The sequence below is a fragment of the Stegostoma tigrinum genome, chromosome 38, assembly GCF_030684315.1.
Source record: "Stegostoma tigrinum isolate sSteTig4 chromosome 38, sSteTig4.hap1, whole genome shotgun sequence".
NCBI lineage: Eukaryota > Metazoa > Chordata > Chondrichthyes > Orectolobiformes > Stegostomatidae > Stegostoma > Stegostoma tigrinum.
Window position 1 is genome coordinate 9,964,522 of NC_081391.1, and position 15,789 is coordinate 9,980,310.

Below are 15,789 nucleotides of genomic sequence, written 5' to 3' on the forward strand. Positions count from 1 at the left end.
CATCGCTCAACAGATTTCGCTAAGCTTTGTTTTTATTTATTCATTTGTGAGATGAGGGTGTTCCTGGCTGGGCCCAGCATTTATTGTCCGTCCCTAGTTGCTCCTTCAGAAGGTCAGGGTGAGCTGCCTTCTTGAACCGCAGCAGTCCACCTGCTGTAGGTTGACCCACAATGCCCTTAGGGAGGGCATTCCAGGATTTTGGCCCAGTTATAGTATAGGAACTGCAGTATATTTCCAAGTCAGGATGGTGAGTGGTTTGGAGGGGAACTTACAGGGGGTGGTGTTCCCTTGTATCAGCTGCCCTTGTCCTTCTAGATGGAAGTGGTTGTGGGTTTGGAAGGTGCTGTTTGAGGATCTTTGGTGAATTTCTGCAGTGCATCTTGTAGATGGTACACACTGCTGCTACTGAGGGTCAGTGTTGGGGGAGTGGCTATCTCACAAATATTGGCCTATTGGTATAATTCTTTTCATAAGAGAAATTAAGGAGACATCACACTGTTTTCAGGTTTTTGAGCTATACTGCAAAATTCAGGAGACACTTATTTACATGGAGTGTTTAATAGTGGAACCAACTACTTTAAAGATTGCTTCGGCCTTAAGGCCAGAGGATGTAGCAGCAAAGGTAGGCCATTCAGTGCATGATTCTGCCCTGTCTTTCAATGCGACCATGGTTGATGCGATAATCCTTTCCTGCCTTTTTCTCATTAAACTTTCATTCCCTTACTGATTAAAACTCAGTCTATACCCAACAACCCAACCTCAACTATATAGTAAAGAATTCCACAGATTCACTACCCTCTGAGAGAAAAAAATCCTTCTCATCACTATTCAAAGTGGGTGACGCATTATTCTGAGATTATGCCCTCTAAAATTAGGCTCTCCCAGAGGGGAAACAACTTTTCTCGCCTGTCGAGACCCCCAAGAATCCGGTGCATTTCAAAATCTCGCCGAAACTCCAATATGTATAAGCACAATCCATTCAACCCCTCCTCATTAAACAGTCTTTCTATACCTGGCACCAGTCTAGTGAATATTCCCCAGTCTATGTTTTTATAGATTATGGGCGCAAAACTGTTCCCCACATTGCAGCTGTGGTCTGACTAGAGCTTGGTATGGAGTCACATGGAGGCCAGATCGGGTAAGGATGGCAGTTTCCTTCCCTGGCGGGCACTACTGAACCAGACGGATTTATTCAACAATTCATGGTCATCCTAATTCCAAATATTTATTGAATTCCAATTCCACCACGGCAGGATTCGATCCCGGGTCCCGAGTACATTGCCTGGGTGTCTAGGCTAACATTCTGGCGAAAATACCACTAGGTTTAGCAGGGTCTTGTTGACAACATTCTGCCTGTGTGGAGAGTATGAGGGAAAAGTGGATTGAGTGGGATTAATTAGGCAGTGCCTTCAAAGGGCTAGCACAGGCAAGATGGCTCGAACGGTGCTGTATGGCATTACGAAGCGGAATCCCAAATCTTTCCTCCGCCCTAAAACGATCAATCCTGGGTTTAGAGGGAGCTGGAGGTGTAGAAGCCGGATGTGTTTCCCCCTGTTAAGCCGATACTCCCAGTCATATCCTGGGTCTGTGAAGCCGAGCGTGTCCCCTGTCTTCATTTTAAACTGAGTTTCGGAAGTGGGAGGTCTTCACTTGAGATTGAAGGCGAGGAATGTTCGCACCACACGCCCAAATACCTCCGTCAGCTGAGCTTTCTAAAAGTCCACAGGTCAGCGGCACAGTGATCAGCTTCGATTATCCCAGTCTCTCAGCAGCAAAAACCAGGCAGAAAGCTTGGATTAACGTCCCCACGATCACGGTCCTCGCCTTCCTCTGACCCAGAACTACTCCAGGCTCTTGGTTCCTGACTTTAAAGGCGGTGACTGGAGCCTGTCGCTCCCCAGACGCATGAGTGGTAAGTTCGAAAGCTTTCTTCAACAGTATTGCTTCGTCCGGAGGGAGTGTACAGATTTTAAATAGTGCAAGATTCCTAGAGGCAGATTTTACACCCAGCGATCTGCCTGTTTGAGTCTGTTTCTGCGTGCGTGTTTCAAATGAATGTGTTTCTGTAAATACGTGTGTGTTTCTGTCAGTGTGTTTCAAATGTACATCTGTGTGCGTGTTTCTGTCTGTGTGCGCGCCTTTCTGCCTGTGTGTTTCAAATATACGTCTGTGTCTGTGTGTATGTTTCTGTCAGTGTGTGTGTTTCCGTTTGTATGTTCTGTATACATGTTTCAAATGTATGTGTCTGTGTGTGTTTCCACGAATGTGTGCATGTTTCTGTGTATGGACTGTGTTTCTGTGTATAGTGTGTGTTTCTCTGTGTGTGTGTGTCTCTGTGCGGGTTTCGGTGTATGTTTCTGTGAGTTTGTGTGTTTCTCTGTGTGTCTGTTTCTGTAAATGTGTGTTTCTGTGTGCATATATATGTGCTTCTTTCTGTAAATGTGTGGTGTTTCTGTGTGTGTTTTTCTGTGTGTATTTCCATGTGTGCCTGAATGCACGTGTTTCTGTGTGAGTAGTAGGTGTGTTATGCCTGTTTCTGTGCTTTGCAAGAATCTCTGTGTATGTATATGTTTTTGTGTGTTGTATGTGTGCATGTTTCTGTAAGTTTCTGTGACTGTTTCTGCAAGTGTGCATCCGTGTGTGTGTGGCCTTTAGGAATGTGCCACCAGTAGTCAGCTGAAGGATCTCAATGCAATTTCCAGTGAAGCATGTGTTACTCAGCACAAAGCTCAGTGGGATGACAAAACGGGAGGTTAGAATTAATACAGAGGAACATGATGGAAAGTGTGGTGTGTTTGTCTGGCTAGGAATTATCCATCTCAAATGCTATAATCAATCAAATGGGTCCACCTTTTGAATTTGCTGTCTTAGCACCACCTTCTGTGGCTGGGGGTGTGTGAATCAAGTGTGGGATCTTACTCAGATAACAAGGTGTAGAGCTGGATGAATGCAGCAGGCCAAGCAGCATTAGAGGAGCAGGAACGCTGACGTTTCGGGCCTAGACCTACTCATCCCAGGATCCTCAATTTCCAAGTGGAAGACACTCGTCCTGAGTCCCGAGGGACTGCCTGAAAAGAGATTCCTTTGTAAAGACCCTACAGATAGTGTACTCAACACCATTCAACTTGTATTGAAAGCTTTTATCCAGCTCGTGGCCATGCAGGGCAGCACACTGGTTTTGTTGCTGGCCTAGAATTCCGAACCAGGGTGTTCCAATCCCACGGGAACTACGGTATCAGCTCCTGAAACTGGGCTCCATCTCCACCTATTGTTTGCTTTTTCATCCAGCTCTCACTCCCCCACCCCCCTCACCCCCCCACACCATTCCATCTTTAGCATGTATGCCAACCTTTTCCGTATCAGTGCTGAAGAGTTGCTGGATTTGGAACACTAACTCTGATTTCTCACCAGAGATGCTGCCAGACCTGCTGAGTATCTCCAGCCATTTGTTTTTTTGGTTAGATTTGGATTTCCAGCTTTCGCAGCTGTTCCAGTTTTATTTTGTGATCCTGAAACTGTTGAATTGCTGTAAAAGAAAACTTTGTAAGCACGTCAATGAATTTATCCTACCACCCAGCCGATGTGTGTATGTGACTCCAAAATGGTTGTTGTGGGTTAGTTCTTTAAATAGTTTCCCGAGGTATTCAGATGTGTCTAGCTGCTTCAAATACAGCTGTTGGGTACAGTGCAAGCTTATTTTGAATTTATTTGTGGGATGTAGATGTCACTAGTCACAGCAGCATTTGCTGTCCCTTTCTACATGCCTTTGGCAAAGTGAAAAACAGCCGCATTCTTTAACCACTGCAGACTGTATGATGGTGAAACTCCAATGGTGCTGTTCAGAAGGATTCCAATATTTTGACCTGGCAACAGTCATAGACCCCAGGGCAGAGGAGGCAATGGTCTTGTGGTATTGTTGCTGGGCTATTAATCTGGAGACCCAGATAACGTTCTAGGGACCCCGGTTCGCATCTCGCTGCGGCTGATGGTGGAATTTGATTTCAATAGATATTTGGAATTAAGAATCTACTGATGCCTGTGAATCCATTGTTGGGGGGAAAAAAACCCATCTGTTTCACTAATGCCCTGTTAGGGAAGGAAACTGCCATCCTTACCTGTCTACATGTGACTCCAGACCCATAGCAATGTAGTTGATTCTGAACTGCCCTCTGGGCAATCAGGGATGGGCAATAAATGCTGCCTGGCCAGCGTATGCCCTCATCCCATAAATGAATAAAGGGGGAAATAAGAGGATGATGGGGAACTTGGAGCAGATCATCTACCCTCCTGGGGCAGATTTGAGGGGCCAATTGGCCTTCATCTGTTCCTATTTGATGTATTCATAATCCCTCATGACAAAATACTGGAGCTCCTGTGAATACACAGAAAATCACCTCCACATGGAACGATGACACACTGGCTCTGGTTAGCAGTGCTGCCTCTCAACACTAGGGACCTGTGTTCAAACCCACCCTTGGGCAAATTTCTGTGTGGAGTCTGCATCTTCTCCTGATGCCTGCATAGATTTCCTTGCAGAGTCCAAAGATGTGCAGGTTAGAGTGGAGTGGCCATGCTAAAATGCTCCATAGTATTCAGGGATGTGCAGGTTGACTGGGTTAGCCACGGGGACTGTGGTATTACAGAGAAAGGGCAAGGGGCTGAAGATGGGAGAGATGCTCTTCAGAGTGTTATTGCAGGCTCGATGGGCCAAATGGCCTCCTTCCATACAGTTGGGATTCTACAATTCAGCTTTGCTCACCCATAGGGTTTCGGAACAGCTTCAGTCAAAGCGAAGAAACACTGGGAATAAGCAACAATGTCGAGAGAAGCATGGTTAATGTTTAAGACTTCAAAGTTCATCAGTTTGCACCATGAACGGTCTCTGTGCCCACTGGTGCTGACGGACCTAGCAAGTATTGCTCATGTTTCCTATCCTTGTTCCAGCATCTGCCTTATTGTTCGCTGAGGCAAAAATGTCAAGGTGAAGGTGTAAAGACTGGGAGGAAGAGAGACGCTTCATAGACCTGACCTCAACGGTGGTGGATGATACAAGTATAGGAATGGAAATGAAAGACCATTAGCTCTGGTTAGAGTCATTGGGTGAAGTGCAGTGGAGTGTTCCCTCATTAAAAAGAATCACTGAAATTAAAAAGATAAGTCAGCAAGACTGTTTATGAGATGAATAAAACAAAGAAATGCAAAAATCAGGAATGAAAACAGACATTGCTGGAGAAACTCAGCAGGTCTGGGCAGCATCAGAGTTAACATTGCAAGTCTTCAGAACTAGCAGGGTCAGCGAACTCAAGACCCAGCCTCACTGTGTCAGACAGAAACCTGAACAATATCAACAAGGGATAAAAACATGAATGACAGGATACCAGTTGGATGTTGAGTTTTTAATATTCACTTTGTGGGATGTGGGTGTCGCTCGCTGGGCCCAGCATTTATTATGCTGTCCCTAGTTGCCCCCTTGAGAAGGTGGGGGTGAGCTGCCTTCTTGAACCACTGCAGTCCTCTTGCTGTGTGTTGACCCACAATGCCCTTAGGGAGGGAATTCCCAGATTTTGACCCAGCGACAGTGAAGGAACGGCGATACATTTCCAAGTCAGGATGGTGAGTGGCTTGGAGGGGAAATTGTAGGGGGTGGTGTTCCCATGTATCTGCTGCCCCTGTCCTTCTAGATTGAAGTGGTCGTGGGTTCGGGAGGTGCTGCCTGAGGATGTTTGGTGCATTTTGTAGACAGTACCCGCTGCTGTTACTGAGCATTGCTGGTGGAGGGAGTGGATGTTTGTGGATGTGGTGCCAATCAAGCGGCTGCTTTGTCCTGGATGGTGTCGAGCTACAATCTGTAGTATTTGTGAGTGGATGGATGTTGCCACTAACCCTCTTTCCTTCGCTCAGGTCTGACAGCGTACTTGGCTCACGACGGTAGAGGAATAACCAGTAATGAGTCTTTATGAGAAGAACTACTTGTATTAATAATATATACTTTATGATATGATTGCAAACAGATATAAGTTACATGAGCTACAGCCATTCTTACTGATATTATTGGGCCAGGCAGGTAATACACATTTGTAGATCCAGAGCTATTTTCTCAATTGCCTCTACTCAGGAAACATCAGATTGGGTGGAATTTAATGCAGGTCTTGGAAAGTTGGGAGGCCTTTGTTTTGAGGATTGTTGACCTTTGATTGCGACCTTGACCTTACACAGTTTGTAAACTCTATTTGCCAGAGGACTTTATATCTTCTGGATGTCCTTCATGGAGAAAGTCATGCCTGCTAACCGAGGTAGTTTATCTGGAGGACCCTCAGTCGCTCAGATTCCTTTCACAGAGAAACTCTTCCCTGATGAGTCACGTAGCTGACCCATCTGGGAAATGTTAAACCCATGAACGTTCGACTTAGAGCTGGTGCGGTGGCTCAGCAGTGAGCACTGCTGCCTCACAGCACCCAGGGACCTGGGTTCGATTCCACCCTTAAGCGACTGTCTGGAGTTTGCACATTCTCCCCCTGTCTGCGTGGGTTTGCTCTGATTTCCTCCCACAGTCCAAAGATTGGATTGGCCATACTAAATAGTGTACAGGTTAGGCGGATTGGCCATGGGAAGTGAAGGGTTTAGTGGAGGGGAGGTGGGTCTGGGTCGGATGAGCTTCAGAGATTTGGCATGGCCTGCTTCCACACGGTAGGGATTCTATGAATCATCAGTGAAGACAGCTGCTCAGTGGAACCAAGCATTTTCTTCCGCAGTGTATCCTGGAATTCTGAGCCATGTAATTTCTTCTTTTTGGAGGTGCCCTGATTCTATGCATCTTGATCCTGTTTCCATGGAGTAGTATGCAAGTCATCTTCATTTGTGCAAACAAATCTTCATTCTCAACAAGCTGACAGGTCTTCAACCTCTCTACTTGATTGGGCATCTTAATTTGCCCTCTGTACCAGACATATTCCATACTCGGGCATGGTTTAAGAGGATTGTTGTTTATGTAGGATCATTTTTGTACTGATATTTTTTCTTTGGAATACAAGGAATTGAAAGGTTCCTTTTGAACTTGTATCACCTCATCACCAATTATTAAATTCAATGCTAAAACAATTTGTTCTGTAAACAGTTTTGTTGTCAGAACAACTTCAGCTAATAATTCAAAAACTGAAATCGCTGGGAAAGCTCAGCTCATCTGTGAAGAGAAATCAGAATTAACATTTCCAGTCGAATGACCCTTCCTCAGAACTAATGGTAGCTAGAAAGATGTTGGTCTATATGCAGCATGTAGGGTGGGGGGATAGGGTAAGGAGTAGGTGATAAGTGGAGGTAGAGCCCAAAGAGAGGGAAGAGAAGTTGGGCCAGAAAAGGAGTGGATAATGATCTGGCTAGAAGGATGAATAGCTATTAATGGGGACTGTTAGTGACTAACAGTGGGTGTGTGTAATAGCAGACCATGTGATAACATGGCCTGGTGTGTGGGGGTTGGGGTAAGGACGTGGGAGAGTTCAAACCCTAAAGTTATTGAACTTAATATTGAGTGTGGAAGGCTGTAGTTAATAATTCCTAGAGAGCTGTAGGAGTAGATTGTATAACTGTTGGCATTTCTTGCAGCTTAAAAACTTGTTAATTTCTGACATCTGAAGGTCCTCGGTAATAACAGGAATTGAAAACATCTCCACGTATCCTGAATGGTCACAGATTTATTAATCGATGATATGAAACAATCCATTTATAGCAACTTGGGTGTATGCCAATAGATGTTTTCTTGTTTTGGAGTTTATGTCCTACTGATTGCCCGTTGAACATTAGAAGGCGCCAGGTTATTTTTGGATTAATTATTTGCTGACTGGCTTACCTTTCAGTAGTTACAATGCAGCTTAGTTCCTCCTGACCTGTTCACTCTCCCTTCGATGTAGTTAAATACTTTCTGAATGTTGAGGTCAAGATCAGTCTATGACTCAAAGATGAGAAGTGCTGATTGTGAACCAAACACACATTTTCACCTTAAACTCTTTGTGTTGCTGAGAGAGAGAAAAAGTTGTTGAGTGAATTGAGACACAGCTTTACCCTTGAGCGTTATATCATCTGGACCATGTAATTCCATCTCTGCAGGTTGTGACCTGTTTCCTCAACTAAAAAGTCTTTTTTTGTCTAACCTATTTTTACAAATCAAATTGTTCAGAGTTGTTATTAAGTACCTCTGGAGTTGGTGGAATGTGGACCCTGGTCTCGCAGTCCAGGGATATGGGTGCTACCTCTGTGCCACAAGAAGGCCCTCGACCAAGTTATTTATTTTTGTTGACGTATTTTTCTGATTAAACCATTCAGTGTTGTTATTACACACCTCTGGAGGAGGTGGGACTTGAACCCATGTCTCCTGATCCAGGGGTAGGGCTGCTACCTCTGTGCCATAAGAGGGCCCTAAGTCATGTTTTATTTTCCTTTTTTTAACCTATTTTTCTAATCAAAATGTTCAGAGTTGCTAATACATACCTCTAGAGCAGGTGGGACATGAGCCTCCACCTCCCAGCCCAGGAGTAGGAATGCCACCAATATGCCACAAGAGGGCTCTCAGCCAGGATATTTCATGTAACAAGACAATGACATTTACCTGTATGTTAAGCCTGGACCCATTAGCTAGCAGTTGAATAAATAAGCTGTGTCAAACATGAGTTGGTTGGATTACTAATTTCCCTCAATGAATGCATAGGGTGTCTTTGCTAATACAAATAGTTGTATCACAATAATATCTTTGTATGAGTAAGCATTTGACATTTTACTGGTCTGAAACAGCATTCATCTTCTGTACATTCTCAGGAAGTGACCTACAGATTTACAGATGTAACTTTTTTTCTATCATAGCTCGACACTGCTTCTGCCTGTGAAGTTTTTTTTATTGTTACAGATCTGACATTAACTCTTAATATCTTTGGTTTGGCCTACTCTTTGTGTCTATCTGTATCATGTGTCTTTGGTGTGTTTATATGTTACAAAGCAGATAGATCCTGTTGCTGTCCTTTTTCAAGGATTTCCCAGCTTTCCTGCTCCTAAGATGTTGCTTGGCCTGCTGTATTCATCCAGCTCCGCACCTCATTATCCCTGTGATTCTTCTTGCTTTCTACTTTCTATATAATTTGAAAAGCTTTCTCTAAAGTCAAATCTTCTTTGCTCTGCAACTAACATGTCAAAACTCATCATTGTTTCCAACAACAATTCTGTCTGTTATGAATTTTGATTTGGATGATCCATAGTTACAGATCATCAATAACATTAACTATGGATTCCCATGGAAGATAAACTCTTCTGTTAAATTTTGCTTTTCAAGAGTTTTATTTGCTCTTCGAATAAATTAATTGTGAAAAGCTTGCAGAACATCATCAAGGTATCTGTGCCTTTTTACCTTTCAGCAAGTTATGTGGATATCTGATGAATATCATATTAAATAGAGTAGTGTTTACTTGGTCAGATTGTGATTTATCATTTGTTTGAAGTAATGCCGTACCTTAAGAATTATTTTCTTGAAGTTGTCCAATCCTGTCTTTTTTTTTTTTTCCCTGGCCCTCTCTGATGTTAAATGTTGTCTGTAATATCTCTCCACTGGGTCTTTCTGGTGTATTTATTTATTTTTCTCACATTTGAAGCTTTTAGGTGCTGCTGTAATCCTGTCTCCTTGAAGACTTTTGGTTATAAAAGTTTAATTGTTACATAGTATGCATTATCAGAAGGTTTTGAATTTGTGCAGCATTGCAGTGCTGTATTGTTTATTGTTCCTTTACAAAAAGAGGCTTCACATTTCCTTGTGGGCAAAATGGATGATTTCCTGCCTTTCACAGCCAAATGCACAACACAAATGCTTTTTAATGACTTTGGAAATGAGGCCCTGCGCCTATAGCCTTAGCAGAACGATGGCTATTATTATGGATTCTCACACTTACCACAGCATTGAAACCCTTCTAAATACCATTTTCTATCAGACGCTGTCTGCTTTAGTTTTTAACATGTTCCTTTTCTTGGCTCAATTTTAATTTATGACCTTCCTGGTGTTGTCTGTATAAAGTACTTGTATGGTCCTTGATGTCACCCTGTTAGCTAGCTAAGTGTGGAGGTAACACTCAAAGTGTTTTGTATTTCTTCACCCAGCCTGTGGAAAGCTCTGTCTCAGAAAGTGACTAAATATTGAATGTTTTCAAAGAAGGGTGAGGTTGGAGTCTTCAGATTAAAGGGAGCATGGGGTTTGGGGTATGGAAAGTGGGAATAGGTACTGAGTTGGGCGATCCGTCATGATCGGTCTGCCTAATGAAACCAAAATTGGTAAATGTTAACTACATCAAGCACATGATCAAAATCAATTGTAGAATCACGGTGGCTCAGTGGTTAGCACTGCAGCCTCACAGCGCCAGGGACCTGGGTTCGATTCCCGCCTCTTGGGTGACTGTCTGTGTGGAGTTTGCACATTCTCCCTGTGTCTGCGTGGGTTTCCTCTGAGGGCTCCGGTTTCCTCCCACAGTCCAAAGATGAGATCAGAAGTCACAAGTGACCCCCGCCTGACAAAGGAGCTGCTCTTCAATAGCTTGTCTGATTCCATATAAACCTGTCAGACTACAACCTGGTGTCATGTGATTTATGACCCTGTCCCCCCCAGTCTAACATCATGGAGTCCAAAGATGTGCAGGTTAGGGTGGACTGGCTGTGCGAAATTACCCATAGTGCCCAGGGATGTGCAGGTTAGGGTGGACTGTCCATGCTAAATTGCCACGTAGCGTTCAGGGATGTGCAGGTTAGGGTGGATTAGCCATGGGGAATGGAGGGGGAGGGTAGAAGTTGTTTGGGGGGTGCGCGATGAGGACTTGGTGGCCTGCTTCCAACCTTGGTAGGGGTCCTATGGGTTCTATCATGATCAGTCTGGGAGCAAGGGCACAGTTTGAAGACAAGGAGGTGCCCCATCTAAGATGGAGGTGAGGAGGGATTTCTTCTTTCAGAAGTTTGTTCGCGTGTGGAATTCTCTCTCTCCCAGGGAGCAAAGGAAGTGGGATCACTCAAGGATGAGTTAGACAAGATTTTTATTTCATCTGCAAGATGGACATTATGGCCACAATCGGATCAGGCATTGTTGTATGCCTGCACATATTCAATGGGCTGAATGGCCTATTCTGACTCTTGTATGATATTGTAACCCTCCTTCTTCAAAAGTTCAATCAACTGGGGAGTTGAAGGTAATGTCCCTGCATGAATGATCCGGCATTCCAAGTAGAAAATGGTGGCAGGACCGTGCTCTACCATTCAACATGAGCATGGCTGGTCTCTCAACTTAGTCCCCACTTTCCTTTTGATTTCCCTTAGTCCTAAAAACTAGATTTAACTCCTTGAATGTTTTGGCTTGTATCATTTCATCTCCCTCATATTCTGGCTGGATCCCACAGTGACGGATGGTTAAAGTCTGCTTCAGTTCATTGAATTTTGAAATAAAATGGTGTCCACATGTCTAAAAACCCATCTGGTTGACTAATGCCTTTTAGGGAAGGAAACTACCATCCTTATCTGGTGTGGCCTATATGTGACTCCAATACGGGTACACCCTTAGAAATAGTAAGAACTGCAGATGCTAAGAGTCAGAGATAACACAGTGTGGAGCCTGAGGAACTCAGCAGGCCAGGCAGCATGGGAGGAGCAGGAAAGCTGACGTTTGGGGTCGGGACCCTTCTTCAGAAATGGGGAGGGTGAAGGGAGCTCTGAAATAATTAGAGAGAGGAGGGGTGGGGCTGGGGAGGGTAGGTGGGATGGTGATAGATGGGTGCAGGTAGGGAGTGGAAGGGATTGGTCAGTGGGGTGAGTGGCGGATAGGTGGGAGTGGAGATGGACGGGTTGTGTCAGGTCAAGGAGGCGGGGATGAGAGGGAGGGTTGGACATGGGATGAGGCTGGGGGTTGGTAGATTTTAAAACTGGTGAATTCCATGTTGAGGCCATCAGGCTGTAGTCTCACGAGGCAGAGTATGAGGCATTGCTCCTCCAGTTTGCGGGCGGCGTCTTTGTGACACTGGAGGAGGCCCAGGATGGACGTGTCGCCCAGGGAGTGGGAGGGGGAGTTAAAATGGTTGGAAACTGGAAGGTGGTGCCGTTTGTCATGTACAGAATGCAGATGCTTTACAAAATGATCTCCAAGTCTATACTTGGTCTCACTAATGTAGAGGAGGCCACTTCTGTGCACAACAAATGACATCACCTTCCAGTTGCCAACCATTTCAGCTCCTCCTCCCAGTCCCTGGGCAACATGTCCATCCTGGGCGTCCTCCAGTTTCACAGTGACGCCACCCGCAAACTGGAGGATCAGCACCTCATATTCCACCACAGGAGCCTATAGCCTGATGACCTAAACATGGAATTCAAAAGTTTTAAAATCTCCCCAACCCCCAGCCTCGTCCCATGTCCAGCCCTCCCTCTCATCCCCGCCTACTCGACCTGACACAATCTGCCCATCTTCTCGCCCCCCCCTATCCGCTGCTCCTACCTCACTGACTGATTCCCACCACTGCCTACCTGCACTCATCTATCATCCCACCTACCTTCCCCAGCCCCACCCCTCCTCTCTCTACTTATTTCCCAGGTCGCTTCCCCCTCCCCATTTCTGAAGAAGGGTCCCGACCCAAAATGACGACTTGCCTGCTGTGTTCCTCTGGCTCCACACTGTGCAGTAGACACTTAAACTGTGGTCTGGGCAATTAGAGCTGGGCAATAAATGCTGGCCTGGACAGTCTAGAATCCTGTGAACGAATAATTTAAAAAAACTTAGGTTCAATTTACCCGAAACAAATCTAAGTCCTTAGCTCATCTGTGCCTCTTGAAGGGATTGTTTAGACTCTGTTGCAGAGTTCAACTTGGTTTTGAGACTCCTCCTGTTCACATTGATCCTCCTGTCTCACTGAAGTACTGTCTGTCTCGTCATAGCTGCTTCATCAGGTGCCCCACCCTCCTGCTCTCGAACTGCCCCTCTGAATCTTTGTGGAACTCAGCTCTGGGAAGGAGAAGCAAATTAGCACTGAAGTCTATTTTGAGTCTGACCTTGCTAACAGTTTAAAGCATGAACAGTATAATGTGGCTGGCCCAGGAAGCGACCCAGCTGTGAGCTGCTTAGTGGGAGTGTAATGATGGAGGTTGCAATACAGAAACGCAGCCTCAAAGCATTTGTCAGCGATTCTGTGGAAATAGTGAGAAAACTTGTATTGATGATCCTCGTCCTGACTTCATCCACAAGTGGAAACATCCTCCCTGCACTGTGGCAACTCTGCTGAACGCAGTTATTAAACTGACATCGAGCTGGGAGTGAGCTGGAATCGAGCTGGGACAGAGCTGGGATATAGCTGGGATAGAGCTCAGAGTGAGATTGGACAGAGCTGGGAATGAGAGATAATGGGAACTGCAGATGCTGGAGAATTCCAAGATAATAAAATGTGAGGCTGGATGAACACAGCAGGCCAAGCAGCATCTCAGGAGCACCTGAGATGCTGCTTGGCCTGCTGTGTTCATCCAGCCTCACATTTTATTATCTTAGAGCTGGGAATGAACTGGGATAGAGGTCAGGGTGAGTTTGGACAGATCTAGGAATGATCTAGCAGTGAGCTTGGGTAGAGCTGGGATAGAGCTCAGAGGGAGCTTGAACAGAGGTGGGAACGAGCTGGGAGTGAGCTTGGATAGAGTTGGGATAGGGCTTAGAGTGAGTATGGACACAGCTGAGAGTGAGCTAGGATAGAGCTTGGACAGAGCTGGGAGTGAGCTGGGAGGGGGTTCCAATACCTGAGCATTGAACAATGCCACATCCAGAGTAGATCTTTGTATCTGGTGTTGGTTGAACATTTGACTGCAGGCTCCTCCTGCTAATGAGTTCAGTTAATCAGTATTTGACCAAAGAAATTGCCTGTGTGTAGCTTGGAGGAATGCCTGACAAGGTTGATTCTGTTTATCTGAGTACCATGATTACACAGGGTTACTGAGGTGTATTTTTAGCTGCAGAGCTGCTAACGTAGACGGGCAGATGCAGAATAATGTGCCATCGCCCTGTGTAGTCCACCCTGCCCCTGTACCATGTGGTCCTAGAGGCGAGATTGTACGCTGCTGGGGTGGGGGGTGGTGTGGGAGTGTTGGCAGAAGGGAGCGAGAGCCACAATTAATGCCTTTTGGAGATGATGCACTGGGATTTTTCAGGCCTGGTGGAAAAAAGTAGGGGAAGCACTGCTGCCTCACAGTACCAGGGAGTTTTATGGGGTGGGGGGTGGTTGCGAGTGACTGCCTGTGTGGAGTTTGCACATTCCCCCCGTGTCCACGAAGGGTTTCCTCCAGGTGCTCCGGTTTCCTTCCACAGTCCAGAGATGTGCAGGGTAGGGTGGACTGGCCATGGAGTTACAGGGATAGGAGGGTTGGGTCTGGGTGGGATGCTTTTTGGAGGGTCACTGTCGACTCAGTTGCTCCATGGCCTCTTTCCAAACTGTAGGGATTCTAAATAAAAAGGTTCTGAGGAAGGGTCACCCAGACCCGAAATGTTAACCCTGTTTTCTCCTCCACAGATGTTGCCAGACCTGCTGAGCTTTTCCAGCAACTTCTGTTTTTGAGCTCACCACTTACTCTGAATGACCTGAGTGTTGCTAACAAGCAAACCAGGACCCCATCCATGGGCACCAGCCGTGCACCCCTCTTCTCCACAGATATTGGCATCCGCTAAGCCCCACACCATCCTTTTGTAACTTTGACTGGCAGTGACCTCTGGAAGCACAGGCTTGCATCACAGGGTGTGCCAGCCTAACGAACGCGCAGTGAGATGCCATATAGTTTGCAGGTTGGACCAGGCTGCACCTCAGGGATGCTCACGTATTCGCTTAGTGCTCATTCACTCCGAGTCGAGCTGGAATGCTTCCTGCCTTGCACTGCCTCATCTCAGAAACCCACGAGGGGGATGTACAGACTTCGTACAGATAATCACCTGAGGCTGGAATCAAACCGGGGTCTCTGGCAACGTATGGCAGAGGTGCTAACCACTGTCCCACTGAGGGGGTTACCAGTCAGGGCAGTCAGAGTCAGGAGTCTCTCAATGTTGGGGTGAGAAGCTGAATGTCAGGCAGCCCGCCCTCTGTTTTGACGCTCTCTGCCTCCTGGAATGAGAGAGATGGAGGTACTACAGGAGGCAGAAGGGGGTGGTGCAGCTGTGGCTTGATTTATTATTGTCACGTGTACCTAGGTACAGGGAAAAGTTTTGTTTTGAGTACAGTACAGGCAGATCACACCAGAAAAGTGCATTAGAATAGTAGAACAGAGTGAGGAATACAATGTTACAGCTGCAGAGAAGGTGCACACAGGAGAGCGATATTGACTTTCAATTTAAAATTTGAGATGTCCATTCAGCAGGGAAGAAGCTGTTCTTGAACATGTTGCTCCATGTGTTTAAGCTTTTGTATCTTCTCCCTGATGGAAGAGCTTGGCAGAGAGTATGATTCTTTCATCCAGTTGACCAAGATCTCTCTGTAGCCTTGGATAAGCTTCTTCCCTGCGTACGAAACAATCAATCTCGGTGTCATCCGCAAACTTGCTAATCATGCCTTCAGTCATTCTCATCGAAATCATTTATGTAAATGGAAAGGGAAAGTAGATCCAGCACAGATCTCTGTGGATCACCGCTGGTCACAGGCTTCCAGTCCGAGAAACAGCCCTCTAAAACCGCAGGCACACACACACAGGCACAGACACACACTGACGCACACACAGGCAGGCACACACACACAGACACACATAGGCACAGGCACAGACACACACTGACGC

At 45.8% G+C, this 15,789-nt stretch overlaps 1 protein-coding gene across 3 annotated transcripts in view; it reads left to right on the forward strand.

Annotated features, from left to right (window-relative positions):
- Window positions 1–1,476: 1,476 nt before the first annotated feature.
- LOC125447303 (caspase recruitment domain-containing protein 11-like) overlaps window positions 1,477–15,789 on the forward strand; it is a 113,295-nt gene continuing 98,982 nt past the window's right edge. For all 3 annotated transcript variants that reach the window (XM_048521612.2, XM_048521614.2, XM_048521613.2), the window contains exon 1: window positions 1,477–1,912. In XM_048521612.2, the coding sequence (XP_048377569.2) occupies window positions 1,906–1,912 (7 nt within the window). In that variant the 5' untranslated portion in view covers window positions 1,477–1,905. The remainder of the gene's footprint in view (window positions 1,913–15,789) is intronic.